Genomic DNA, 27,997 nt, shown 5'->3' with positions numbered 1-27,997 from the left:
TTTTTCATTGAAGAATATGGCTAGGACTCAGGAATTGGAACAGGGACCTCCCCCAATGGTCAAAGGTCATAAGGAGGGTTCCCAAAGGTCAAAGGTCACAGGGCGTGGCTGACCCATCCCCACCAAAGTGTACCGCCTACCCCAACTAAGTCTGGGAATGAACAAGTCGGGGAATGAACAAGTCGGGGAAAGCGTCTTGCGCGCGCTGTGACCCTGAGTGCCAGCGTTGGGCGTTACATACCTCCCAACTTTTTGAGATGGGAATGAGGGACACCTATCAGCAAAAGTATGCAGGCATAGGACACACCCCTTGCCACGCCCCTTAAAGGAGAATTGTACAAAAAAACAAGATTGGTTAAACCCACAAGTGCTTTTTTTACCACTACTATTCCTTTATATTGGCTTTTCGAATTTACAAGTGTAGCAATTTTGAAATCAGATGAAAGGTTTAGCGCTGGAAAACACTTTTAGAAATAAAAAGTGCATTTTATATACAACTATCTTTATAAATCAGACCACAATGAGGGACAAATGAGGAGGAATGAGGGACAGAGGGACATTGCACCAAATCAGGGACAGTCCCTTGAAATCAGGGACAGTTGGGAGCTATGGTGTTACACCTGCTGGGATAATGATGATGAATTTTGATACGATTGTGATGTCACTAGAACAACAGTGACTTCACGTCTATCCATTCAACAAATTTATGGCGATGGCCTACATATACAGACAATTGTTTATTCAGACTCAAACAATGGCCCCACAGTACAAACAAAGCTAATCATACAAATAATGCATTAGGAAATTTAATTATACAACCCAGAGTTCTCCCCAGCATATAATAATCATGGAAATATGTAAGCTGATCTTGATGGCTGAATCCACTTATTGGTGGAAAAAAATGCCTTTTCAGCAGGCAACAGAAGAAAACTTTGTAGAAGAGAATGCTTATTATTTAAAGAGAAACACATGGCCCTTTCTTTTCTGTTCTATACATCTCCAGTGCCATTCCATGAAAATCACTGTTTAAAGGAAACCTGCAATCAGAAGGGTTTGGGTGTTAGCTGCCTCGCTGTCATGCTGCTCCTCTGGTTTCTGAGTAACCAACTCAGTAGTGTATTTAGGTTTTGTGCTGCCCTAGGCCTGACTAAACTTGCGCACCCCCTAATTTGAATATGACCCACCCCTTCCTGTCAAGGCCACACCCCTTTCCGTATAACACCCGCCCTGAAATTTTCAAGTGGGGACACTAGTTCTTAAGGCGGGGGGGGGGGGGATTGGATTCCCTTAATTTGCATAGATTTCCTCTCACTTCCTGTTTGGCTATGGGGCAGGAAGTGAAGGGAAATCGCTGCAATGGGACAGGGATGGTAAAACAATAAACTGTCAGGTACTATAACCCTCCCTTAGGCCTCGTACAACCCGTCGTTTTCCCTGACGAGATTCTTGGCAAGAAACTCTTGCCGCCCGAGTGTACTGAATTTAATTTCTCTTGAAAGGAAAGAACGCCGTGACGTCATCGCGTATGACGAGCATGCGCTTGTCACATTCGATGCCGTCGCCGCCATCTTGCTTCACCCTACCTATGCCGTGGAAGCTATCGCACATGCGTCAAAGTCATTTTGAGCATTCGCGGGTTTCCACGGTGACAGGTAAGTATACACACTCTCGGGTTTCTCATCTGAAAACAGGCAAACGAGAATCTCGACGAGAAAAAAAGAGAGCAGGTTCTCTTTTTTTCTCGTCGAGATTCTGGCCAGACTTCCAGACGAGAAACCTGAATGCCTCGTACACACCAATGGGAATCTCGGCAAGAAACAGTTTTATTGCTGTTTTTTGCCGAGAAACCCGGTTGTGTGTACAAGGCCTTACTCTATTCAAAATGAAAAAAAAAAAAGTGTTGCCTATAGTTCTACTTTAAGCACAAATTTCTGATAATTTTATGGAGAGGACTAAGAAGATATAACCATGCCAATGGTGCAGCAGAAAACATATAGCACAGTGAGGAAGGTTTATGGTCCTGGATGATAGGACAGTTAACCACTTAACCCCCGGACCATATTGCTGGTCAAAGACCAGAGCACTTTTTGCGATTCGGCACTGCGTCGCTTTAACTGACAATTGCGCGGTCGTGCGACGTGGCTCCCAAACAAAATTGGCGTCCCTTTTCCCCCACAAATAGAGCTTTCTTTTGGTGATATTTGATCACCTCTGCGGTTTTTAGTTTTTGCGCTATAAACAAAAATAGAGCGACAATTTTGAAAAAAAATAATATTTTTTACTTTTTGCCATAATAAAAATCGCCCAAAAATATATAAAAAAAACATTTTTTTTCCTCAGTTTAGGCCGATACGTATTCTTCTACATATTTTTCTAAAAAAAAAAATCGCAATAAGCAATTATTGATTGGTTTGCGCAAAAGTTATAGCGTTTACAAAATAGGGGGGATTTTTATGGCATTTTTATTAATATTTTTTTTTTACTAGTAATGGCGGCGATCAGCGATTTTTTTTTCGGTACTGCGACATTATGGCGGACACTTCGGACACTTTTGACACATTTTTGGGACCATTGGCATTTTTATAGCGATCAGTGCTGTAAAAATGCATTGGATTACTATAAAAATTCCACTGGCAGGGAAGGGGTTAACACTAGGGGGCGGGGAAGGGGTTAAGTATGTTCCCTGGGTGTGCCCTAACTGTAGAGGGGGTGGCCTCACTAGGGGAAACACTGATCTTCTGTTCATACATTGTATGAACAGAGGATCAGCATTTCTCTCCCTGACAGGACCGGGAGCTGTGTGTTTACACACACAGCTCCCGGTCCCCGCTCTGTAACGAGCGATCACGTGTGCCCGGCGTCGATCGCGCCCGCCAGGCACGCGCACGGGAGTCGGGGGCGAGCGCGCGCCCCTAGTGGCCTGCGAGAGAGCCGACGTATAGCTGGTCGGCAAGTTGTTAAAATTAGAAACAGCTTGCATTACACTGAGGCCTCGTACACACGACCGAGGAATTCGACGGGCGAAACACATCGTTTTGCTCGTCGAGTTCCTTGTGAAGCCGTCGAGAAACTTGACAAGCCAAGTTTCTCCATTCCCGTCAAGGAAATAGAGAACATGCTCTCTTTTTGGCTCGTCGAGTTTCTCGACAGTTTCCTCAACGAAAATGTACACACGACCGGTTTCCTCGGCAAAAAAATATCTCCCAGCAAGTTTCTTGCTGTTTTTTGCCGAGAAACTCGGTCGTGTGTACAAGGTCTCACAGTCTCATCCTCTCAGCCAAGTACCACCTCTTCTACATAGGAAGGAGAACTATTAAGAAGGCAGATGCATGAAGAAGTGGAATACTAATAGCGTAAATGGAATTAATCACTTAAAATGTTTGTTCAACAAGAGTAGACAAGGTTTTAATAACACGGCAGATATGACTTTTCTGAGACACAATAACCTCGGGAGTTATTTCTAGGACTCTTGTTACTCCCACATGGTCCCGAAATATAAATGTAACCCACATAATAAGTAGCCCATCCCAAACAAGATGTGCAAGCTTTGTGATGCCGGGATAAAGGAAGGTACTCACAATGAAGGTGCAGTTGGGGCTGAAAGCGTACGTCCCACAGGTGTACAGGTGTGTGCTGTTCAGCTGCAGGAGGATCTTGATGTAGTTCTGACAACCCTGAAATAAGAAAACACAATTTAGCTTAGAGTCCTTGCTAGTACATAGGCTGATAGAAGTAACAAAGTAGTTCCATAAAAAATCAATGCGACTGTAGCATCACCTACCTGACAACTCTGAAATACAAATGTACAAACTACTAAAAATCACCCGCATATAGCCTAATACAACTTACATAGTAGGCGAGGTTGAAAAAAGACACAAGTTCATCAAGTCCAACCTCTGTGTGTGATTACCGTATTTATCGGCGTATACCGCACACTTTTTTGCCCTGAAAATCAGGGCAAAATCGCGGGTGCGCGGTATATGCCGATACCCGCGCCGAGTTTGAATACTGCGTCAGCATATACCGAGCGCAGTACACTCGTGTGTAGTCGGGCAGGCTCGGCTCCTCTCGCACTCACGTCCTGTATGTCCAGGACGTGAGCGCGAGAGGAGCCGAGACTGCCCGACTATACACGAGTGTACTGCGCTCGGTATATGCCGGCGCAGTATTCAAACTCGGTGCGGGAAAGCGGGAAACGAGCGGGGAGGACGCCGCAGAAGGACGCCGGACCCGACGAAGAGGACACCCGAAGCCGCAGACGGACACCGGACCCGACGAGGTCGCCGCGCAAGACACCAAAACTGTAAGTACAAAAATATTTTTTCCACAGGAATGCGGGTCCACTTTAGGGGTGCGCGCTATACGCCGGAGCGCGCAATACCCCGATAAATACGGTTTATATCAGTATTACATTGTATATCCCTGTTTTTTGAAACCATCGATGCCCCCCGCTGAGACCACTGCCTGTGGAAGGGAATTCCATATCCTACGTAGTTTAACCACTTAAGCCCCGGACCATTTGGCTGGCCGAAGACCAGGCCACTTTTTGCGATTTGGCACATTGCTTCGTGCGACGTGGCTCCCAAACAAAATTGTGTCCTTTTTTCCCCACAAATAGAGCTTTCTTTTGGTGGTATTTGATCACCTCTGCGGTTTTTATTTTTTGCCCTATAAACAAAAATAGAGCGACAATTTTGAAAAAAATAAAAAATATTTTGTACTTTTGCTATAATAAATATCCCCAATTCTTTTTTTAAAAAAGCTAATTTTTTCTCAGTTTAGGCCGATGCGTATTCTTCTACATATTTTTGTTAAAACTTTTTGCAATAAGCGTATATTGATTGTTTGGCGCAGAAGTTATAGTATCTACAAAATAGGGGGTAGTTTTATGGCATTTTTATTATTTTATTTTTTTACTTGTTATGGCGGCGATCTGCGATTTTTATCCTGACTACGACATTATGGGGGACACTTTTGACACTATTTTGGGACCATTCACATTTATACAGCAATCAGTGCTATAAAAATGCACTGATTACTGTATAAATGTGACTGGCAGTGAAGGGGTTAACCAGTAGGGGGAGGGGAATGGGTTGATTGTGTCCTAGGGAGTGAGTCTAACTGTTAGGGGGTGTGGCTTACTGTGACACGTCACTGATCGCTGCTGCCGATGAGAGGAAGCAGACGATCAGTGCTGTGTCACTAGGCAGAACAGGGAGATGCCTTGTTTACAAAGGCATCCCCCCCGCTCTGTTGTTCCGTAACCCAATCGCGGGACACTGGCTGGGCCGTCTTAATAGCATCATGGGCCCCTGGGCAAAGTAATGCTCTGGGGCCCCTACAATGATGACAGTGAAGGTAAACAGACATCAAGTAGGTAGGAGGCAGACTGCCTCCCCTGTGTATCTATCACTCTCAGTGCCATCATGGGGCCCCCAATTTCCAGGACCAGCTACTTTGGGGAAAGGGCAGGGGCCCCCCATGCAGCTGGGGCTCCAGGTCAGTGCCCAGGTGTGCCCTCTCATTAAGACAGCCCTGGACACTGGCGGACATCAAGTCGGCGGGTCCCGCGGGCACGGTCACGGCGGGTAGTGGCCGCGAAACATGTCGAGGATACGTCACTATTCACATCAAATTTGGCCTCTACCTGTGGAGTTTGTAAATGTTTGTGTGTCATGTCACTTTTGTGACTTTCATTATTGTATTTTTGTAATTATTTTGTAATAAATTGTTAATCTTTTTATAAACAAGCGTTTTCTGTCTGGGTACCGCAACAGTCCTACCACCACTGGCGATCAGGGCCCCTTTAGGAGTAGTAGCCCCTGATATATCTCCGTTTTCCTTCCTTATTAGATACGCAGACATTTCACTTTATTTCTAGATATTCGGCTGTAACCACATCTAACCACGCTTGGTTTCAGATTCCTATTCATGGAATAGGTCAGGTACAGTGCAAATATAAAATCAAAGTTACTGTGTCAATGGGGTGTGTAACTAAGGCGCGGCCGTACTTTGAGACTGTTAATATATATTTATATGTTATGGAACACACTCCTTTTTATGGTGTGCTACAGATCACTTCTGTCCCACGGTTGGTACTGGACTGTCGTGACCGATTCATTAACTAGAAGCAATCAGCTAAATATAGTCAATGTAAAAAAGGAGAACTAAAATAATTGTTTCCTGCAGAATGTGGTTTTAGGGTTCTTTCTCACCATAAAGCTTATGGGAAAGCATATTACAGTGGTGCTCATATACATTACATTGCTTTTTTAAAGAATCCTGTTCAATTGATTTAAATGAGACCATCCGGGCAATGCATAAAAAATTTAGCATATATAATATACACTATATTGCCAAAAGTATTGGGACACCTACCTTTACACACACATGAACTTTAACCACTTCCCGACGACCGTACGACTTTATACGGCCGCAGGGTGGTTGTAATTCTCTGACTCGCCGTGTTTTTACAGCCTCCGCTCCTCCTGGCCACTGGGGGGCACGCGCGCGTGCCCGCCGCATCACTGAAATGTCGATGCGCGTGCCTGGCGGCCGCGATGTCCGCCAGGCACCCGCGATCGGCGGTTACAGAGACAAGGACGTGGATCTGTGTGTGTAAACACACAGATCCATGTCCTGTCAGGGGAGAGGAGACCGATCTGTGTCCCTTGTACATAGGGACACAGATCGGTCACCTCCCCCAGTCAGTCCCCTTCCCCCACAGTTAGTAACACTAGGCAGGGTACACATTTAACCCCTTCCTCACCCCCTAGTGTTAACCCCTTCCCTGACAGTCACATTTATACAGTAATTAGTGCATATTTATAGCACTGATCGCAGTATAAATGTGAATGGTGCCAAAAATGTGTCAAAAGTGTCCGATGTGTCCGCTATAATGTCGCAGTCCCAATAAAAATCGCAGATCGCCGCCATTACTAGTAAAAAAAAAAACGAATAAAAAAAGAAATCTGTCCCCTATTTTGTAGGCGCTATAACTTTTGCACAAACCAGTCGCTTATTTTTTTTTTTTTCTTTTACCAAAAATATGTAGAATACGTATCGGCCTAGACTAAGAAAAAAAAAATGTAAAGAAAATTGAGCTATTTATTATAGCAACAAGTAAAAATATATATATTTTTTTAAAAATTTTCGCTCTATTTTTGTTTATAGCGCAAAAAATAAAAACCGCAGAGGTGATCAAATAACACCAAAAGAAAGCTCTATTTGTGGTAAAAAAAGGACGTTAATTTTGTTTGGGAGCCACGTCGCACGACCGCGCAATTGTCAGTTAAAGCGACGCAGTGCCGAATCGCAAAAAGTCCTCTGGTCAGGAAGGGGGTATATGTGCCCAGTAAGCAAGTGGTTAATGTCATCCCAAATTGACTTTTAAAAGCAGAAGCTGACTGGCTGAAAGACAAAGATGAGCCAGATCCTTGATCACCAGGTAGAGATACTAAAAGCTATTGGCAGCATTGCACTGCTCTGCAACATGCTGGAAATACACTATATTGCCAAAAGTATTGGGACGTCTGCCATTACACACATATGAACTTTAATGGCATCCCAGTCTTAGTCCGTAGGGTTCAATATTGAGTTGGCCCACCCTTTGCAGCTATAACAGCTTCAACTCTTCTGGGAAGGCTGTCCACGAGGTTTAAGAGTGTCTATGGGAATGTTTGATCATTTTTGCGAGGCTTTCTCCCTGGTGAGGAGTGTCGTGCTTGCCCCCTCCCTTGAGGGGGGAGGGGGAGAGCAGGAGAGTCAGGACGCCTACTAACACACAGCTCATTTCTCTATCTGCAACGTAGAGAGTGTCCTGACTCTCCTGCTCGCCCCCTCCCTTTAACACGACACTCCACACCAGGGAGAAAGCCTGGCATTACTGTGTGGAGTTACAGACAGAACAGGAAGTGAGGATTTCTCAGAAGAAATAAGGACATTTAAAAGCAAAATGGAAGGATGAGGTAAGTGAAGGAGGACTGCACTAAGGTAAAGGAAGCTATTTAGGGAAAAAATGTTTTACCTTTACAACCCCTTTAGGCTAGTGCATTGTTGGTTCACTCAGTGCCGGCCCAAGACATTGTGCTGCCTGGTACCCAGAATGAAATGCTGACCCCCCCCCCCCAAAAAAAATTACGCCCACCAAAATGCCCCCACATCCATTATTTTATATCATGATAACTAAAGTGGACCTATCATGGCTCTATACATGTATATAGGAGTATAAAAAGGACCTGTTATGGCTCTATTCATGCAATTAACCCCACAGTGGAGCGGAGAGCGGAACGGGAGGAGCGGTCGGGCGGCAATTAGCCCCACAGTGGAGTGGAGAGTGGAGCTGGCGGAATGGGATGGCGTGCAGGCAGGAAATTTGCTGCCCCCCTGAAAGTGTTGCCTGGTACAATGGTACCATCGGGTCCCATGGTAGGGCCGGCCCTGGGTTCACTTACCTTTTCCTTCGATTTCCCTTCTAAATGTTTTTTTTTCTTTGTCTGAATTTCTCACTTCCTGTTTCTTCTCAGTAAGCTTGCCCCCATCATCCGAGCCGTTCTGGCTGGGGGTTAGTCATAGGGCTCGCCCCCTCCCTTGGGACTACATCCCTACAGGGAGACGCTGTTTTCACGGCGTCTCCCCGCAGGGATGTAGTCCCAAGGGAGGGGGCAAGGACACTGACTAACCCCTAGCCAGAACAGCTTGGATGATGGGGACAAGCTTACAGAGGAGGAACAGGAAGTGAGAAATTCAGACAAAGAAAAAAAAACATTTAGAAGGGAAATGGAAGGAAAAGGTAAGTGAACCAACAATGCACTAGCTTAAAGGAACCTATTTAGAAAATAAAAACAAACCTTTACAACCCCTTTAAACATAGTCAACTATTATTATAAACTGACTGCAGTCATAGTGACCCAATGCTAATTGCTACAGGAAGTAATTCTTGCACGTGTTTCCATGGGTTGGCCCGTGACATTGCTCAGACAGCATGAGCAACTATAGGAAGAAAATGTCAGGCCACCAGAATGATTGTTGTGTCAGATATCTGCAGTCCTGTTCACCACCTGTCTACAGGCTACAACCAGTCCTATGTTCACAATTGTGAGCCTAGTAAACTGATATTATAATTGCACTGTATCCATAGTGACACCAATGCTAATGTGCTCCAGGAAGCAAATAATGCATGCTTTTCCAAATGGAGGCCTTCAACATTGCTTGCAGCAACATGAGCGTCCAAAGGAAATAATGTACAGGCAACCAGAACAATTGTGTCATAGATCCACAGTCCTCCTAATCACCAACTGTGTGCAGGCTATACCAGTCCTATGTTCACAATACTGAGCCTAGTGAACTGACATTATAATTGCACTTTATCCAGAGTGACATCATTGCTAATTTACCTCAGGAAGCAATTCATGCATTCATTTTCCATGGGTTAGAGAAAAAAGGAAAACTGGGGGCAAGTTTTTTTGGACTTTTCAGGCACAGTATGCTGGTAAGAATATAGTCGTACAAAGAGAAATTCTCTAAAATTTGATTTAATTGAACATAGAAATACAGGCCCATATTCTCTCTAAAAATCCGCGGGCTGCGCTTAAGGCACTTACACTCCGCTGTCCCAACTTACAGGAGCAAGTGTTGTATTCCCCAAACATTTGCTCCGTAAGTTGGGACGGCGGAGTGTAAATGCCCCGGCGTAGCCTGGCGGATCTCCAAGGGGGCGGCTTGTATTCAAATTAAGCGCGCCCCCGATTCTAATGAACTGCGCATGCGCCGGGCTTCAAAAAGCCCAGTGCGCATGCTCCAGTTCTCGGCGGAAAACGTCAATGACGCCGACGTGTGCGTCATTGACGTAAAGTCGTATTCAAGAATGACTTACGGAAACGACGTACCCGACGAAAAAACACGACGCGGACCCGACGCCATCCGTAACATGGCCTACGTGGGACTTGCGGAAACTTACCCCTCATATAGCAGGAGTAAGTTTCCGCTTACGCAAACAACGTTAGCGACGGTTACGCGACGCGAACTCGTTCGGGAATCGGCGTAGAAGGATCATTTGCATACGCAAATGAGTCCTTCACGTAAATGCCATCTAGCGGCGGCTGGCGTCATTACATTTAAGATCCGCCAGTGTAAGTGACTTACAGATGGCGGATCTTAAGTGTATCTATGCAAAAATGATTCTGAGGCCCCGTACACACGACCAAACATGTATGCTGAAACTGGTCCACGGGCCAGTTTCAGCATACATGTTCGGTCGTGTGTAGGCGCGAGCGGGCCGAATTCCAGCAAACATTTGCCCGCCGGGCCTTTTCCCAGCGGGCAAATATTCCTGGACGTGTTTTAAAACCGTCCGCTGGAATCCTGCCCGCTCGGACATGTACGGTCGTCAGTACATGTCCGAGCGCCCGCCGTCCCTCGCATGCGTCGAATGACTTCGACGCAAGCGTGGAAGCCTTTAAATGGCAGGCCCGCCCACGTCTCCGCGTCATCGTCGCGGCGACGACGCGGACACGCCCCGCGTATTGTTTACGCGCGGACTTCTGTACGATGGTGTGTACAACCATCGTACAGAAGCCCTCTGGCAGGCATGTACGGTGAAAACGGTCCGACGGACCGGTTTCATCGTACATGTTTGCTCGTGTGTACCGGGCCTGAGAATCAGTCGCATAGATACACGGGCCAAAAAAGGGAGTTACGATGGAGTATCCTGAGATACTCCATCATAACTTCTATGAGAATATGGCCCTCAGGTAGAAATTTTTCGCCAGTGTAACTTAAATGGGAAAAATTAAGTTAGGCTACGATTTTGAGGATTTGGCCCACAGTTCATATATTAAAAACTTGACGTTCCAACGGAACTAACTAACAAACTAGCTAGGCATTGCAATACGCCTCCAAACCATGACAGGAGATAGTCAACATACAATCAAAATATAATCATACAGCGTTTCAAAGATGAATGAAATACAAACTATAAAAAGTAGATTAAATAATAAGAATATCCTGTGCGGGTGAAGGAGGTTCGGACATATACTGTCTGAAAGATGGAACTTGCAATGTAATGACTCCACCGGTTTCGCGCGTCTTACAGCGCTTCTTCCCAGAGTCTCTTAGGTATAGTTTGATATAGTATAGGTAGATTCAAAATCATAAGTATAGAGCATAGAAGAAATGGATTTCTTATAGAGGCTCTATAAGAAATCCATTTCTTCTATGCTTTATACTTATGATTTTGAATCTACCTATACTATATCAAACTATACTTAAGAGACTCTGGGAAGAAGCGCTGTAAGACGCGCAAAACCGGTAGAAAAAAACCCAGACCCTTATCCGAGCATGCAGCCCGGCCGGTCAGGAATGGGGGTGGGGACGAAAACAAGCGCACCCCCTCCCCCCTCCTGAGCCGTACCAGGCCACATGCCCTCAACATGTTGATGGGGACAAGGGTCTCTTCCCAACAACCCTGGCCGTTGGTTGTCGGGGTCTGCGGACGGGGGGCTCATCGGAATCTGGGAGCCCCCTTCGGAATCAGTGCCCCCCCTGTCCCAAAGCACCCACCCCCCATGTTGAGGGCATGCGGCCTGGTACGGCTCAGGGAGGGGGGGCGCTCGCTCATCCCCATTCCTGACCGGCCGGGCGGCATGCTCGGATAAGGGTCTGGTATGGATTTTGGGGGAACCCCCATGACGTTTTCCTGACTTGGTTTGTCTCGCAAAACGAGCAGGATTCAAGCCACAGCGGTGTGCAGTACTGCGTTTAGCCTGAGGTGCGGGGGCGCTGGAGCCGATCGAAAAGACTCGGAAATACACGGAAAGCCTTTCCGAGGTCTTCCACGTTCAGCCGAGCTGTCCCCAAGCCTTTCCGAGTGTTTACGCGGCTCTCCGGCGCTCCCCCCCACCTGTGGCCACATGTGGTATTGCATGCCATAGAAGTCAATGCGGAACAAATTATTTTTGCTTCCCTTGACTTCTATGGGGATATGCGAGTGCTTTGGACAGGGGCGGACTGACAGCTCATGGGCCCCCCGGGCAATAGGAGATTTTGGGGCCCCTGGGCAATAGGAGATCATGGGGCCCCCAGGCAATAGATTATGGGGCCACACAGTATACACACAGTTTACACACACAATATACACACATAATATACACACAGACACACAATATACACATACAGTATATACACACACAGTATACATGCACAGTTTACACACAAAATATACGCATACAGTATACACACATGGGCCAGATTCACATAGAATTACGTTGCTCCTGGGCAGCGTAACGTATGTCATTTACGTTACACCGCCGCAGGTTTACAGCGTAAGTGCCTGATTCTCAGAACTCTTACCTGCAAACTTGCGGCGGTGTATTGTAAATGCGCTCGGCGCAAGCCCGCCCAATTCAAATGGGGCGGGCACCATTTAAATTAGGCGCGTTCCCGCGCCGAACGTACTACGCATGCTCCGTCGGGTAAATTACCCGACGTGCATGCGCTAAATGACGTCGCACCGACGTCATTTGCTTAGACGTTAACGTAAATGGCGTCCAGCGCCATTCACGGACGACTTACGCAAACTACGTTGTTTTTTTAAATTTCGACGCGGGAACGATGGCCATACTTAACATGGCTTAGGACACCTAGGAGGTAGCCCTAATTTTACGCGACGTAACTCGACGGAAACAACGTAAAGTTAGATCGACGGGCAGCTCGGACGTTCGGGGATCGCCGTAAGTATTCATTTGCATATTATACGCCGACCGCAATGGCCGGCCTAGAATTGCATCCTTAAGATCCGACAGTGTAATTCCAATTACACCTGTCAGATCTTAGGGCTTAGATCTTAGATCTTAGGGCTAACTATGCGTAACTGATTCTATGAATCAGTCGCATAGTTAGGACGGCCCTAACACAGAGATACGACGGCGTATCAGGAGATACGCCGTCGTATCTCTTTTGTGAATCTGGCCCATACAGTATACATACACAGACACACAATATACACATACAGTATACATACACACAGAATACACACACACTGAAAAAGTACTGGAGAGGCGGGCAGCTATAATCTTGGGATTTTAAAAAAAACTCAGATTTTTACATACTGTCCCTGGTTTTACTGAGGCTGGCAACCCTGATGGGGCCCCCTAGTGGCATGAGGCCCTCGGGCAGTGCCTGAGTGCCCAAATGGTCAGTCCGCCCCTGACTTTGGATCACAAGCATTCTCCTGGAAAGGATTATGCTCGTAATCCAAGGTTCCACTGTAAATTAATCCATAAATGTGTAATTGTGATATGTATTGTCAGATACAGAACATACCTGAGCATCTTTTCCCTTAAACGTGCACTCCTTCTTTTTAAGCTCTTCTGCTTCCCACGTCAACTGGAGAAAGTAAATAAGTACATCATTACTAATGGACATGACAGAGCTGCTTTGTCACACGATTAGAGAAAGTATAAAGAAACGACCTACCATGGAGTGAGACATGAAGTTTGTGCTGTTCAGTGAGAACAGGACCTCCCGTGCTCCCACATATAAAGTGTTCCCATCTTCACTCAGCAGGAGTGTGGTGTAATGGCTGACCCCTTCCGCTTCAAATCTCTTGACTGTCCTCTCTGGGGAACCTGCATAATCAGAACGGAACACAGAATTCAAATACCGCAGTACACAAGTAGGCAGGCTCATGTTTATAAGGGTTCATTTAAAGGGATATATACTAGATTTATTTATGGGAAAGCTTACTGGGTCACGACCATTTGTATACAAAAAACGTATATTACATTTCTTAATATGTATTGCAATATCATTTTTTTTCTTCTATGTAATTTTATTGTGACCCAGTAAGCTTTCCCATTTACATCCCCTTGTATATAATTACCATTACAAGTAGGATTCACAATATAACTTCATTCTTTGAGCAATAGAATATTGGAGTCTGGTCATATCTAGGCCTCAGTGTGCTCCCTTTCCCATTCATTTAGGCTGCATTCACACTATAGCGTACTGAATCGCGGCGTTTTGTCCCGCGAATTGCGGCGGCAAATAGCGGCGTTTTGTACCGCGATTCGCGGCGACAAAACGCAGCGATTGTGAATGCAGCCTGTGACCCCCTCTATGGAGATGGTTCACATCTCCTAGCCGAACGCCGAAAGACGCCTGAAAAAAAGGTCCGGGACCTTTTTTCAGGCGGCAGGCGTCAGGCGTTCGGCGTGGAGATGTGAACCATCTCCATAGAGGGCAATGCTAAAGCATCCCTCTGGCGTGTCGGGGCGGCAGCGGCGTTCACACTACAGGCGTATATACGCCTAGGTGTGAACGGGGCCTTAAAGTTAACTTTTCCAGTATCAATAGTGGTACTCTTCACAAGAAATGGCTGCACATCCAGGAATTCCGATTGCCTAGTTTTATTGTTCAAAGTGATAAAACCAAAAACACCAACACAAGGTCATGTAGACGCTTTTTACACATACACCGTGTGCTTAATCATTGGGTAATGATCTGTCGAATTTATTTTCATTGCTTCAAAATTCGTAATTTTGTTAGATAATAATTTTCGTTTAATGGATTCGTAATTTTGTACTTTCGTAAATACATAGCAACACGCGGCTAATCCATATTAAAGCGGTAGTTCCCCCTCAAAAATTTTTTTACCCTTAGATTCATGCTCATTTTGTCTAGGGCCTAGTACACACGAGAGGATTTATCCGCGGATACGGTCCAACGGAGGTATAGAGTCCTGGTAGAGGGAAAAGTGGGTTTCACTTCATGTCCCGATCATGGACAGGATAACCCAATACGGTGCCTCTGCGTCTATCTCACTCCCCACGTCAGACCAGGTCACATGGACAGCGTCGGATGGTGACGTCGACGCGTTTCGCCGTAGCCAATGGCGTAGCTTCTTCCTGGACGTGTTTATGTTGTCTAATTGTATGTCTTGTGCGTTATTTGTGTTCATGGTCAGACAGCCGTCAATTTATACCATGTTTTATTCAACTGTGTTGTGTTATCGGTATTGATCCTTATATGACTATTTATTTCACCAATAAACTTTTGATACTTACATCTATGAGTTTATATCATAAGGACTAAGATCATTATAGCGTGGCCCATAGTAACCCCTTATTTTCACGACCTCACCTGAGGTCATTTTCCACCCAACCCCACTTACTGTCCCCCTTATCTGCTACCTTTTTCTTTTGACCGGATTCTCAGAGGACTTACGACGGCGTAGCGCCATGTACGCCGTCGTAAGTAAAAAACTCTATAGGACTACAGAAAGAAAAAAACTGTTTATGTTAATGGCAACTAAAATAAAAAATCCGTAATGTCAGAATAATATGAAAAATCAGAATATGTTCCCTTGTCCCCACAGGCACTACGCCTATCAGTCCCCCCCATACACAGGACAAAGTAGCAAGGGACAAACTGCGTCCTTTGAATGGCTTTCCAGTTCATTAATAACCATGAGGTGATAGCTATTCCCCTGTTGCCTGCACATATTGCTTGTGTTGCTGGATGCAGATCTTTGGCTCAGAAACGTGATATCAATATGTTCACCAGCAGGACTGACGCTCCACTCCGAGCCACGGGGGAAAGAAAGCAGCCAGGATATTCTGAGGACTTTATCATCTTTTGGGTTATGTCTATATCCACGATGTGGATCTGTAATTATTATACAACTTAACATAATGGACAGCTTGATTTATCATTTACGTCAAAATATTCAGTACTCGTGTAAATATGGAATTTCTAGGTTTTGTATTATTCTAATACTTGTTTTTTTTTGTAAAAGTTTTTATTGAGTATATAAACAACAATAACAGACAGAAAAACAGGTAATATACGAATGCGGACGCAGCCGCTATCAAAAACGTACTTGTGTAGAGCTATCATTGTACAGAGTGGTATACAAGTCATGCATTTTTTTTGTTTTTGTGGCCCATTGGACATATCAGTTTTGGATATAGGTGTCAATGATCTATAGGTAAGTGAGGATAGGTTTGTGTTCTATTAAGACCCCTTTCACACTGAGCCGCTCATAGGGTCGGCGGTAAAACGCCGCTATTTTTACCGCCGACACTATGGGCGGATTTGCAGCGCATTTTGCCCGATAGCGGGGCAGTTTTAGCCCCCGCTAGCGGCCGAGAAAGGGTTAAACCCGCCCGCAATGCGCATTGCCAGCGGTATAGCCGCGCTCTCCCATTGAAGGTGAAGTGCGGTGAAGGGCTTTCACACTGGAGTGAATGTGACCGCTGTTTAAAGGCGGATTGCAGGTGCTATTTTTAACGTTATAGCGCCTGTAATACGTTCCAGTTTGAAAGGGGTCTAAGACCCCTTTCACACTGAGCCACTCATAGCGGTGCCGGTAAAACTCTGCTATTCTTACCGCTGACGCTATGGGCGGATATGCGGCGCATTTCGGCCGCTAGCGGGGCGGTTTTAGCCCCCGCTAGGGGCTGAGAAAGGGTTAAAACCTCCCGCAATGCCAGCGGTATAGCCGCGCTGTCCCATTGATTTCAATGAGCAGCAGCGGTGAAGGAGCGGTAAACACACCGATCCAAAGATGCGGCTATCAGGACTTTTTTTACCGTCCTGCTAGCGCAACGCTCCAATGTGAAAGCCTCAGGCTTTCACACAGGAGACAATGGTGCAGCTGTTTAAAGGGCAGATTGCAGGCACTATTTTTAACGCTATAGCGACAGTAAAAAGGTGCTTAGTGTGAAAGGGGTCTGATACTTGGTTATTTTTACACAGATGCACCCAAACTTATTCCTTTATTCACCTTCCTGAGAAAGGCTTCTCGGTCAGCTTCTCGGCTCATTCATTGGTTGATTGAAAGCAGCGCAGCCATTGGCTCGCGCTGCTGTCAATCATATCCAATGACGCGGCGCACGGGGGGCGGGACCAAGTGATACAGTGATACAGTGAGCGGCAATAGCCGCCGGCTGTATCACGGAAGTGCGCCCGCAAGAACTTTCCACCATGCGAGAGAGCTTGCATGCAGGTAGAAAGTTCTTGCGGGGGGGGGGGAGCCGAGACAGCCGCCGAGGGACCCCAGAAGACCAGATTCGGTGGGCCACTCTGTGCAAAACGAGCTGCACAGTGGAGGTAAGTATAACATGTTTGTTATTTTTTTTTTTATTCTCTTCAGTGATCCTTTAAGATACCACCGGCCCCCAGAAAATGCAAACCACCGCAAAAAAAATGCGTTTTCTCCCGGCTGGCGGTCAAAGTAGGCTGTGTATACATGAAGCCTTACAGACGGCTAAAAATATTATTGGTGCCTTGCAGTTGGTTCTTCCAAGTGGTGCCAACCCAGGCACAGGTCAATCAGCCACAGTTCAAGGAACCCCTGGAAACCTTAAACTGGGATAGTTGGCAAGTATGAGGCAGCTGCTTTGGGCCCCACAACAATGACAGGGCCCAGGGTAGCTGCCCCTTTTTTCCCTGCCTTAAAGACGGCCCTGCCTGACTGTCTTGCAGGAGGGGAAGTTTTGATTTTATTATCATGTGAAGAAGACCAACCAGCCATGAACGTCTCTACAATCTGTAGGCTAATGTTGGGTTCATAAGTAACCTATGAACCCAAACTCACTTTCCTTAGCTGGAGGAAGAATGACCATTATTTTTGTCCAAAACTGGAAAGTCTTGTCAGGTTGGTTGTGCTCAAGCTATTTGTGTCTCTGTATAGTAGAATAGAAGGGCTGACTCATACAAACTGAAGGAAAGAAAAGTGGAGGTGTTGTCAAAAAATCGCCAACCAGATTACGGCTATATGTCTAGTGTCAATCAGGAATGAATGCTTACCTTCAATTGGGTGTTACTACAGAAATTCAAGTCAATGATCTATCATGTAATGTCTGTTTTCTGAACTCCGCTTACATTAATCTTCCAAAACGAAAGCAGAGTGGGAGTTTGGTCTTTACAACAACCTCATGATCAGTTGTATTGGTGGAATATAAAATACACACGGGCAAGAATCTCGTCAGGAAAAAAACGTTGTTTTTGCCGACGAGATTCTTGGCAAGAATCTCTTACCGCCCGAGTGTACACACTGACCTTTTTCAAAAGAACCGCAGTTCTCTTGAAAGGCAAGAACGCGGTGACGTCATCGCGTACGACAAGCATGCGCTCGTCACATTGCATGCCGTCGACGCCATCTTGCTTCACCCTACCTATGCCATGGAAGCTACCGTGCATGGGTCAAAGTCATTTCGAGCATGCACGGGTTTCCACGGCGACAGGTAAGTATACACACTCTCGGGTTTCTCATCGGGTTCTCTATTTTTCTCGTCGAGATTCTGGCCAGATTTCCCGACGAGAAACCTGAAAGCCTCGTACACACGAACGGTTTTCACGACAAGAAAGCTCTGCCAGCAGTTTTCTTGCCGAGAAAACCGGTCGTGTGTACGAGGCCGAACTCTTGACATCCCTGTAGACATACAGCCATAGCTCCCAACCGTCCATGATTTCGAGGGACTGTCCCTGATTTGGAACAAAGTCTACCTATCCCTCTTTCCTCATAATTTTTCCCTGTTCTATATAGTTAATGTTGGCATGTAATTTTTTTTGGGGGGGAGTGGGGGCTTCAGGAGAAGGGGACTTCCTGTCCCACTTCCTCCTCCCACCGAGGGGCTGGTAAGGCGATTAGCTTAATCGCCTTATTGCAGCCCCTCCCTGTAGGCGAGCGCCTGTCCAACCGGACAGCGCAGTGCCGCTCGCGCATGCGCAGTGGGTGCCCGGCCGTGAAGCCGAAAGCTGTCACTGCCGGGTGCCCACACTAGGAATGAAGACGCCGGCCGGCGAGGGGGGGCGAGGAGCGGAGCCCCGGGCCGGCGCGTCGCTGGAGCTGTGGAGCAGGTAAGTGTCTGTTTATTAAAAGCCAGCAGCTACACTTTTTGTAGCTGCTGACTTTTAATAAACTTAAAAAAAGGCTGGAACACCCCTTTAAGGTGACCAGATTTTTTAAATGAAATCCGGGGACATATTTTTTTTTTTTACTAGTAATGGTGGCAATCAGCGACTCTCTGCCCGTCGCCGCCCACCTCACAGCCTCTCAAGTCTCACTCTCCGGGCCCCCGGCTACTACTGGGTGGGGTGCGGAGGAAGATCCCTTCACCAGGGAAGGCAAGAAAATAAACAGGCAGGCGGCTGGCCGGGACTTGAGCCAAGGCAGAAGAACAAAAGTGGAGCGGAATGGGCATGCACCTGAAACTGAAGAAATATTCCCTCCGCTCCGACCAGCACATGATCATCAGAAAGGGGCACAGATAATGGGAAAAAATACCCCCCCCCCCCCAAGCTAGTAGTAACGGCGGATTTTTTTTTTATTCTGCACTGAATGTCTTTGACCCCAGCCCCTGTTCAAATCCAATCACAAAACCGGGGACAGACTTGGTCCGGGGACAGTGTCCTCAATCCGGGGACTGTCCCCTGAAACCGGGGATGTCTGGTCACCATATATATAGTTGCATATAAAATGCACTTTTCATCTTTCAAAAAGCATTTCTCAGCGCTAAACTTTTCATCCAAATTCTAAATTGTTGCATTAGAATGATCTAACTTGTTAAACATCAATTGATTTTAACATACAAAAAAAGATAAGCTGTCATTGAGAAATGTATTCCTAGCAGCCACCAGTAAGCTGAAGAATAATGTGCCAATGTGACAAGTGAGATGAAGAGAGACCGTTGTGTTCAGCCCGGGGCCCCCTGCGAGGCCCGATCCTCAATACAGCCTGACCTTTGTCATCGTTCATGCCGGCTTTCACAACATTAGGCAGCTCTCTGTTATTAGTGTTCATTAGCTTGTCTGAACAGCCTTGACATTTCCAGTTAGAACTTGCCTCAAAACGAAATAAAAAAAGAACACTTTTTTTTGCAGCTATGAAGGTTTGCATGCGAGAGAAAATTCCTCATTGGTACACAGAACAGTGTAATCTGATATTAAGAGGCGAGAATGTAGCTGCCTTCAGGAAAAAACGACATTGAAAACTACGACAGAAAAGGGAGAATAAAGTGATTAAAGAAAACCTGTACTGAAAAAAATAGCTGCTATTATGGACCTATGAGTTCCTTGGGCCAGATTCACGTAGCTCAGCGGATCTATAGATCCGCTCGATCTACGTGAATTAAGATCCGCTCCCGCAAGTTTAGGAGGCAAGTGGCTAATTCACAAACCACTTACCTCCAAACTTGCGACGGCGGATCCTAAATCCCCCGGCGGAATTTAAATTCCGCGGCTAGGGGAGTGTACTATTTAAATCAGGCACGTTCCCGCGCCGATTTAAATGCGCATGCGCCGTCCGGGGAATTTCCCGGCGTGCATTGCTCCCACTGACGTCACTAGGACGTCAGTGGTTTCGACGAGAGCGGGACTTGCGACGCGCGTGTTCGTGAATCAGCGTACGCAAACGACGTTGGAAAATTCAAATTCGACGCGGGAACGCCAGCTATACTTAACATTGGCTGCGCCTGCTAAAAACAGGGGTAAGTATACGACGGGAAAACCGCTACGGAAACGACGTAAGAACACTGCGACGGGTCCGCGTACGTTCGTGAATTTGCGTATCTCGCTGATGTACATATTATTTATCGTAAATCAGCGGGAACGCCCCCGGCGCCATTTTTAAATTGAAAAAAAGATCCGACAGTGTAACACAGTGTAACACTGTCGGATCTAGCCCTATCTATGCGTAACTGATTCTATGAATCAGACGCATAGATAGGACCAGTGTAAGTCAGAGATACGATGGTGTATCTGTAGATACACCGTCGTATCTCTTTGTGAATCTGGCCCCTTGTTCCTAGGACAAGCATGCGGCAAGTGAAGTTAGAACTTCCAATCTATCTATTTTTCTGAGTCAGTGAATTAGGCCGGGCTCGCATCCATGCGTTTTTTGTCGCATTTACAGATCTATAGAAACGCAGAAAATCCATCGAACCTTATTTTCTATGGTTCCTGTTCACATCTATGCAGCTTCCCGCAATGCGTTTGTAGCGCTACCCCCGAAGGAGCCGCTGTTTTTTGTTGGGATCGGCGTATTAAGTTACCTCAGTGCTGTCTAGGGGTGTATTTGATGAGTAGAGTAGTAAGCGAATGTCCAGTCAATGAATAAAGGTTTTCAAATGCTTTATTTCCAGGCCCAACATGGCCAACATCAACATCAAATGAGGAGAAAAGGTTGATGAAGCAAGACAGAACTTTGCAGTATCAGGCCTGGATATGAACCGAGCAATCCTGCTCTCGGTAGTATCAATTGCAATTCGTCGCCACTTTAGCCAGAGTGGGTGAAGTGCCCTCGGACAGACTCATGCCACAAGTCTGGCAGCCGAAGTGTCACTTTAGGTTTCTGGGAGGAACAGGCCTCTGCCACAGGCCTATTACTTGAATGAGCTAAATTAACAAATTGAGATTTAGCGTAGGTCACCGGATGATAGCAATAGTGTACCTGTCAACATTCCGGTCACCAGATCCCCGATGGTTCGTTCAAGCCCTGTCGGACAACCTGCCTTCGGGTTCTCCTCAAGCCGACCCCCCCCATCGAACGGCATCCTGCCTGGGATCTCCTCAACAAAATTGGGAACCCAGTAAGTCACTGGGGCCCCTCTCAGGAACATGGAACTCCGCGTAAAATGCGACCCCGGCCTGGTAGGTGGGTGCCGCACCTGGAACCCGTGAAGGACTTGGAAAAATGGCGTCAGATATACTCTCCCCCAGCATGCTCCGCGAGGGAAAACTCCTCTAATTGGCTGCTGGGGAAAAGCGGCTCTGCCAGAACCCCTCTAGCGCCACCTGTCGCCCAGGGGTGGTGACGACACCCCTGGAGCGCAGACTGACCTACAGGACAGTTCAGGAATGACAGAAGCCCAAAATTTAGCAAAATTGCGAATGGGAGCAAAATAACTCTCCCATTCCCCACTAACTTTAGCGTAGTGCCCATACTGAAAGTAAGGGGGCGCTACACGTTTTTTAGGAACCTTTTTTACATGCAGCACCCTGCATTTTTGGCTCCATAGACTTCAATGGAATTGCATCAAAAAAGCATATACAGTATCCCACAAAAAATGAGTACACCCTCACATTTCTAACCTTATATTTATAGTATCAGAGGTTAGAGATTCAATTAAAGCCGTATATAAGGGTTCATTTCTAGGAATTTTCCGTATGTCCTATCTCTGGAACCCCTCCCCAAGTCTTCCGAACACTGATTACTCTACTTGCACACACCGCCCGGCTCACAGCAGTTTACCACAGTGCCAATCCTTCAAATGAAAACAGCCCGCAGAGACTCGGCCTTCGCAGAAAGAGATGTGCTGCTCTTTGATGCTCTAGTCTACACAGTAGAACGAAATGTAATTTACAAAGCGTGAAAATCCTTTCCTGTCCTGGTATAATGGGACAAAACCTCAGTGCCTTAACGATTTGCAGGGCTCTTTCAACAATCCACTTGGCAATTTACTCCGTCCATAGTGAGCATTTGCAAAACTTATTACGGTTCTGTTTTCATCTTTGTAATTCACATGATGTGTATTGGACATCTGGAAATGAAGCCGGTTAGCTTTGGGCAGGCCATGCACAGGCTCACACTTTCCTCGGATGAATGGCGAATTCTATCAAGTCATTTAGGAAAAATTGAACAACGCATGGATTTTACATTGCCCGAGTTTTCTTTAATTCCTTTCCAATACCACAGATGGGAAAAGATGTTTTGTGACCCGTGTATTTACTTTATTACACAATTAGAGGCAATTCTGAAAATGGACAAAATGAAACATAAAATAGAATAAAAAGGCTTTAGGAAAAAGATCTGCGGTTTGTAAATATAGGGATATCGGTACACACGATTGGAAATTCCGACAAGAAAACTGTGGATTTTTTTCTGACGGATGTTGGCTCAAACTTGTGTTGCATACACACGGTCACACAAATATTGTCAGAAATTTCCAACCAAGAAAAATATCAGACAGAACAGCTCGCAGGATTGTGAGAAAAGCAATTCAAAACCCACGTTTGGCTGCACGATCCCTCCAGAAAGATCTGGCAGACACTGGAGTTGTGGTACACTATTCCACGATAAAGAGATACTTGTACAAATATGGTTTTCATGGAAGAGTCATCAGAAGAAAACCTCTTCTACGTCCTCACGACAAAAATCAGCGTTTGAACTTTGCAAATGAACATATAGACAAGCCTGATGCATTTTGGAAACAAGTTCTGTGGACCGATGAGGTTAAAATAGAACTTTTTGGCCGGAATGAGCAAAGGTACGTTTGGAGAAGAAAGGGCACAGAATTTAATGAAAAGAACCTCTGTCCAACTGTTAAGCATGGGGGTGGATCAATCATGCTTTGGGGTTGTATTGCAGCCAGTGGCACAGGGAACATTTCATGAGTAGAAGGAAAAATGGATTCAATAAAACTTCAGCGAATTTTGGATGGTAACTTGATGCCATCTGTGAAAAAGCTGAAGTTAAAGAGAGGATGGCTTCTACAAATGGATAATGATCCTAAACACACCTCAAAATCCACAGGGGATTACATCAAGAGGCGTAAACTGAAGGTTTTGCCATGGCATTCACAATCTCCTGACCTCAACATAATTCAAAATCTATGGATAGACCTTAAAAGAGGCGAGCAGTGCGTGACAGACAGCTCAGAAATCTCAAAGAACTGGAAGACTTTTGTAAGGAAGAATGGGCAAAGATAACAAGAATTGAAAGACTCTTGGCTGGCTACAAAAAGCGTTTACAAACTGTGATACTTGCCAAAGGGGGCAGTACATGATATTAACTCTGCAGGGTGCCCAAACTTTTGCAGACGCCATTTTTTTTTGTTTTCTGTAATTTTGAAAGTGTAAATGATGGAAATAAAATCGAACTTTTTTTGACATATTATAAGAATGTCTAATCTGTAATTTGATGCCTTTTGGAGATTTTTCCATCTTTCCTTGGCTTCGTTATGCACATTAAAGTGGAGTTCCACCCATAAATATAACATTACATCAGTAGTTTTAAAAAAATGTCATTAGTCCTTTACGAAAATTTTTTTTTTTTTAGATGCCTTCAAAGTGTTGTTGCTAGGCAGAATAGTTAATCTTCCCACTTCCTGCACCTAGGTGCTTAATGCTTCCTAACCTACACCGCACAGACTCCTGGGAATGTAGTGGGTGTAACTTTCCAGGAGTCTGTGCACTCCCCAGTCTCAAAGAATCATGTGACTTGGACAGCACAGGTGCTGAAACCTGATCTGACACTGCTTGTGCAGCACTGAGCATGTGCGAGATCGGCTGAAATCCAGGAAGTCATACAGTCTGGCTTCATGATGCCCACACTTAAGATGGCCCCAGTCAATTTCTATTTTATAAAGTGTCTAAATGCTGTAACAACCTAACAAAACGGACCTTAGTTTACAGACTAACTTTACTAGAATACATTAAGCTTGTGTATTACAGGGGTATTTATATTTAAAAAGTGAAATTGTGGCCGGAACTCCGCTTTAATACAAATCTTTACCTGGGGTGCAGAAACTTTCGATCCCCACTCTATATATATATATATATATATATATATATATATATATATATGCACAGTAGTTGTCCAAATAATAAAAGTGAATTACAACAAAAGTTTTCTGGCTGAGGAGGCTCAAAAAAATAAATAAACACCTTCACTCCTTTATTACAATGTGTATAAGATGACAAATCGTGTATCACCAAATATTCCAATAGTTTGCTTTACTGCTCTTGGAATTTATGGATTTTATTTCTGCACTTTGTGCACATTTTTGATATGCTTACTAGAATATGAAGTCCAGACAGAATATCATCACTGTACCCTCCTAAAAGTGCGAGACTGCTTACACCATGCCTTGTCAGCAACTGCGCAGCAAACAAACACTTTTTGGTGAAATTAAAGCAAAGAAGAGAAGGATTGGAGTCCCAATTTATCAATATTGGTGGATGGAATTATCTGCTTTGCCCACCATCTGTCATTTTCCATAGCGGTTTAGAAAACAAAAGCATGAATCTGGCAGCTTTTGTATGGGCAGCTTCTCTACTATTTCCCTTCAGTTTCCATAAATCAGACCCAATGTCTCATAAGTTCACAAAATCATTATAGGTTCGCGGCTATTCATCCAAAAACAGGCTGACATTCTAGGCACGAAAGGCTTTTACTCAATTACTGCGCTGTGAAGAACGCTGGAAGACAGCAGCTCTGGAAGATAAAAGTGCCACAAGGTACATTTAATAACATGGTGACAACAGAAGTATCACCCCCGTGACAACTGGTTGGACTTTAGCTTCAGTTGGCGCTGATAAGGAGGTTAAAATCCACATTATATGGAAAAGCAATTGTGATAGCAATGAGCTCATTTGAATTTAACAGCATCAGGCCTGATCTGCTTGCTACGTGTCAAGAGGGTTATGAAGGGTTGAGAGCTCTTTTCCTAATGGATCCTGACATTAATGGTCGGATCTTCTCTTGAGACTTGTCAACCCAGTCTTGTGAAGGAAGCAGACACTTGAAAAAGATACCATTATATTTATAAGTACAATGTTGTAATTAGGAACTGATGTTACACTAAGGGCCCTTTCACACAGGGCGGATCAGTAATGATCCGCTTCCCTGTGTCCGTATGCTCAGCGGGGATCGCTCCCAGGGGCGGACTGACCATTGAGTCACTCGGGCACTGCCCGAGGGCCCCATGCCACTAGGGGGCCCCATCAGGGTTGCCAGGCTCAGTAAAACCAGGGACAGTATGTAAAAATCTGTGTTTTTTTTAGATCTGTCCCTGATATTTCCGAAACTGACATGCTTTTAATGTGAATATCCCAAGATTTTAGCTGCCCTGCCTTCTGGCGTGGTGGCCATCTGTAAGCCAGAGGGGCCCCATAATCTTCTATTGCCCGGGGGCCCCATGAGTTGTCAGTCCGCCCCTGATCGCTCCGTATATCCCCGCTGAGGCCCCGTACACGCGGTCGGACAAAACCGATGAGAATGGTCCGACGGACCGTTTTCATCGGTTCACCGCTGAAGTGGCCTGATGGTCTGATGTGCGTACACACCATCAGTTCAAAATCCGATCGGGTCAGAACGCGGTGACGTCAAACACACGACGTGCTGAAAAAAACAAAGTTCAATGCTTCCAAGCATGCGTCTACTTGATTCTGAGCATGCGCGGGTTTTGAACCGATGCTTTTCTGTACTAACCATCGGTTTGGTCCGATCGGGCAGCGGTCCATCGGTTCGGTTTTGAAGCATGTTTTAAAATTTTGGACCAAAGGAAAACAGACCGATGGCCTATACATACGGTCGGTTCATTCTCATCGGTTCGGTCCGACTGTGTGTACAGGGCCAAGTTTATCCGCTGACACACGCAATCACATAGGGACCAATGTATGTCCCTTTTTCATCCGCAAACGGATGGATGAAAAAGCGGACATACGATCCGCACATGTGAAAGGGGCCATACATCAGTAGAATTACGTTTGAACGTTTGTATGGAAATTCTAAAAAAAATCATTCTCCACGCATTTGATCTTGCCATCATTGAGTCAACTAATTTCATTGGAAAGCTCAGAAAGCTTTGTCCAGATCTGCTATTTGAATGGAATCCCAGACATATTGAAGCCTAAGTTTAGTTAAATTAAAAACAAATATCAGCACAAGGGACAATACTAATAGTCAATGACAAGTGTCCCTTGAGCTACTGGCTGTTCTCTTGGTTGAAATCCCAAGTCCCCCCCCCCCCCATACACCTATACACCTGCAGCCGTACTCTAAGTGCCTCCCTCATAGGCCGATTAATTGGCTGGACCTGTCGTAGGTGTCAAGTGTGACGACAATGCCTGTCCTTTACGCAATTCCTCCTTGTGCCGACTTAAATTAAAATAAATTTGTTGCTCTAAACAGGTTTCTTTTGTGCCCAGAACATGCACATTAGAATATGTATGATTTTTCCCGAACTAAAACCACATTCACAGTTGGAGAAAAAAAAATCCATTCTGCTCCTTCATTGTTGATTTGACCCCACTAACCAGCGTCCAGCTTAAGGCCATCCACAGACATAGGAGAGCCCTTCTATAAACATGAATGCTCAGCCAAGGGTTTTAGTGCATGCTATTCAGAGAGGCGGGGGAGGAGAAGAAAGAATTGGGCATGCACTGTAGGCATTAGCTAATTAGGAAGAAACCAGAACAATTGGAGAGTGTTTCCTACCCTGTAATTGAATGTCCCTCTCTAGTACATAGGAGCCAGTGGAAGGAGCCATATCGATCAATGGGGGAGAAAGGACTGGACTCATTTGATGATCAGATTCTTGCACCGGTTGGGGAATAGAGATGTGCGACTCTTTAAACCATGAGTATATTCAGTCTTCTTTTACAGGTGGGCTAGTCTGTAAAAGTGTCAAAAATAGGTAAAAAATGCGCAACCAAAAAAAGTGTGAACAAACAAAGTGTCCTGGTATGGAAATGTAAGCATAAAAACAAATAAATATAAAATTGTGAACCCAATGGATAAATAGGTGCAAATGGTATTAAACCAAACTAGTGTCCACTACAGCTGGTGTAGATTTGCTGTAATCACGGAGAAAAAAGTAGTAAAAAGACTTCATCCAAAATTTCAGCCGTTGGTACACATTTCAACAGAGGGTCCGCTTACCAGATCAGCTGGACCTCTATTACGGAGGTCTGAGGCCTCGTACACACGACCGTTTTCCTCGACAGAATCCATGAAGAAACTTGGTGGCAGAGCTTTTTTGCCGAGGAAAACGGTCGTGTGTATGTTTTTCATGGAGGAATCTGTCGAGGAACTCGACGAGAAAAAAAGAGAACAAGTTCTCTTTTTCCTCGATGGGAGTCTCAATTTCCTCGTCGTGTTTCTCGTCGGGCTGGTTTTCGAAGAGAAACACGATCGTGTGTATGCTAAGAAACCCGCGCATGCTCAGAATAAAGTATGAGACGGGAGTAAAAGTAGCGTTTGTAATGGAGATAG

The 27,997-nt window shown here is 45.4% G+C and overlaps 1 protein-coding gene across 1 annotated transcript in view; it reads right to left on the bottom strand.

Annotated features, from left to right (window-relative positions):
• The window catches only part of SEMA4B (semaphorin 4B), a 117,077-nt gene that overhangs the window by 28,008 nt on the left and 61,072 nt on the right, over positions 1 to 27,997 (bottom strand). The window contains exons 2-4 of the mRNA XM_040342462.1: positions 13,474 to 13,625; positions 13,321 to 13,383; positions 3,579 to 3,674 (exon numbers count right to left, since the gene is read on the bottom strand). Coding sequence (XP_040198396.1) covers positions 3,579 to 3,674; positions 13,321 to 13,383; positions 13,474 to 13,625 — 311 coding nt within the window. The remainder of the gene's footprint in view (positions 1 to 3,578; positions 3,675 to 13,320; positions 13,384 to 13,473; positions 13,626 to 27,997) is intronic.

Source organism: Rana temporaria, chromosome 3 (genome assembly GCF_905171775.1).
Source record: "Rana temporaria chromosome 3, aRanTem1.1, whole genome shotgun sequence".
Taxonomy (NCBI): domain Eukaryota; kingdom Metazoa; phylum Chordata; class Amphibia; order Anura; family Ranidae; genus Rana; species Rana temporaria.
This window is presented reverse-complemented; position numbering and strand designations above follow the sequence as displayed.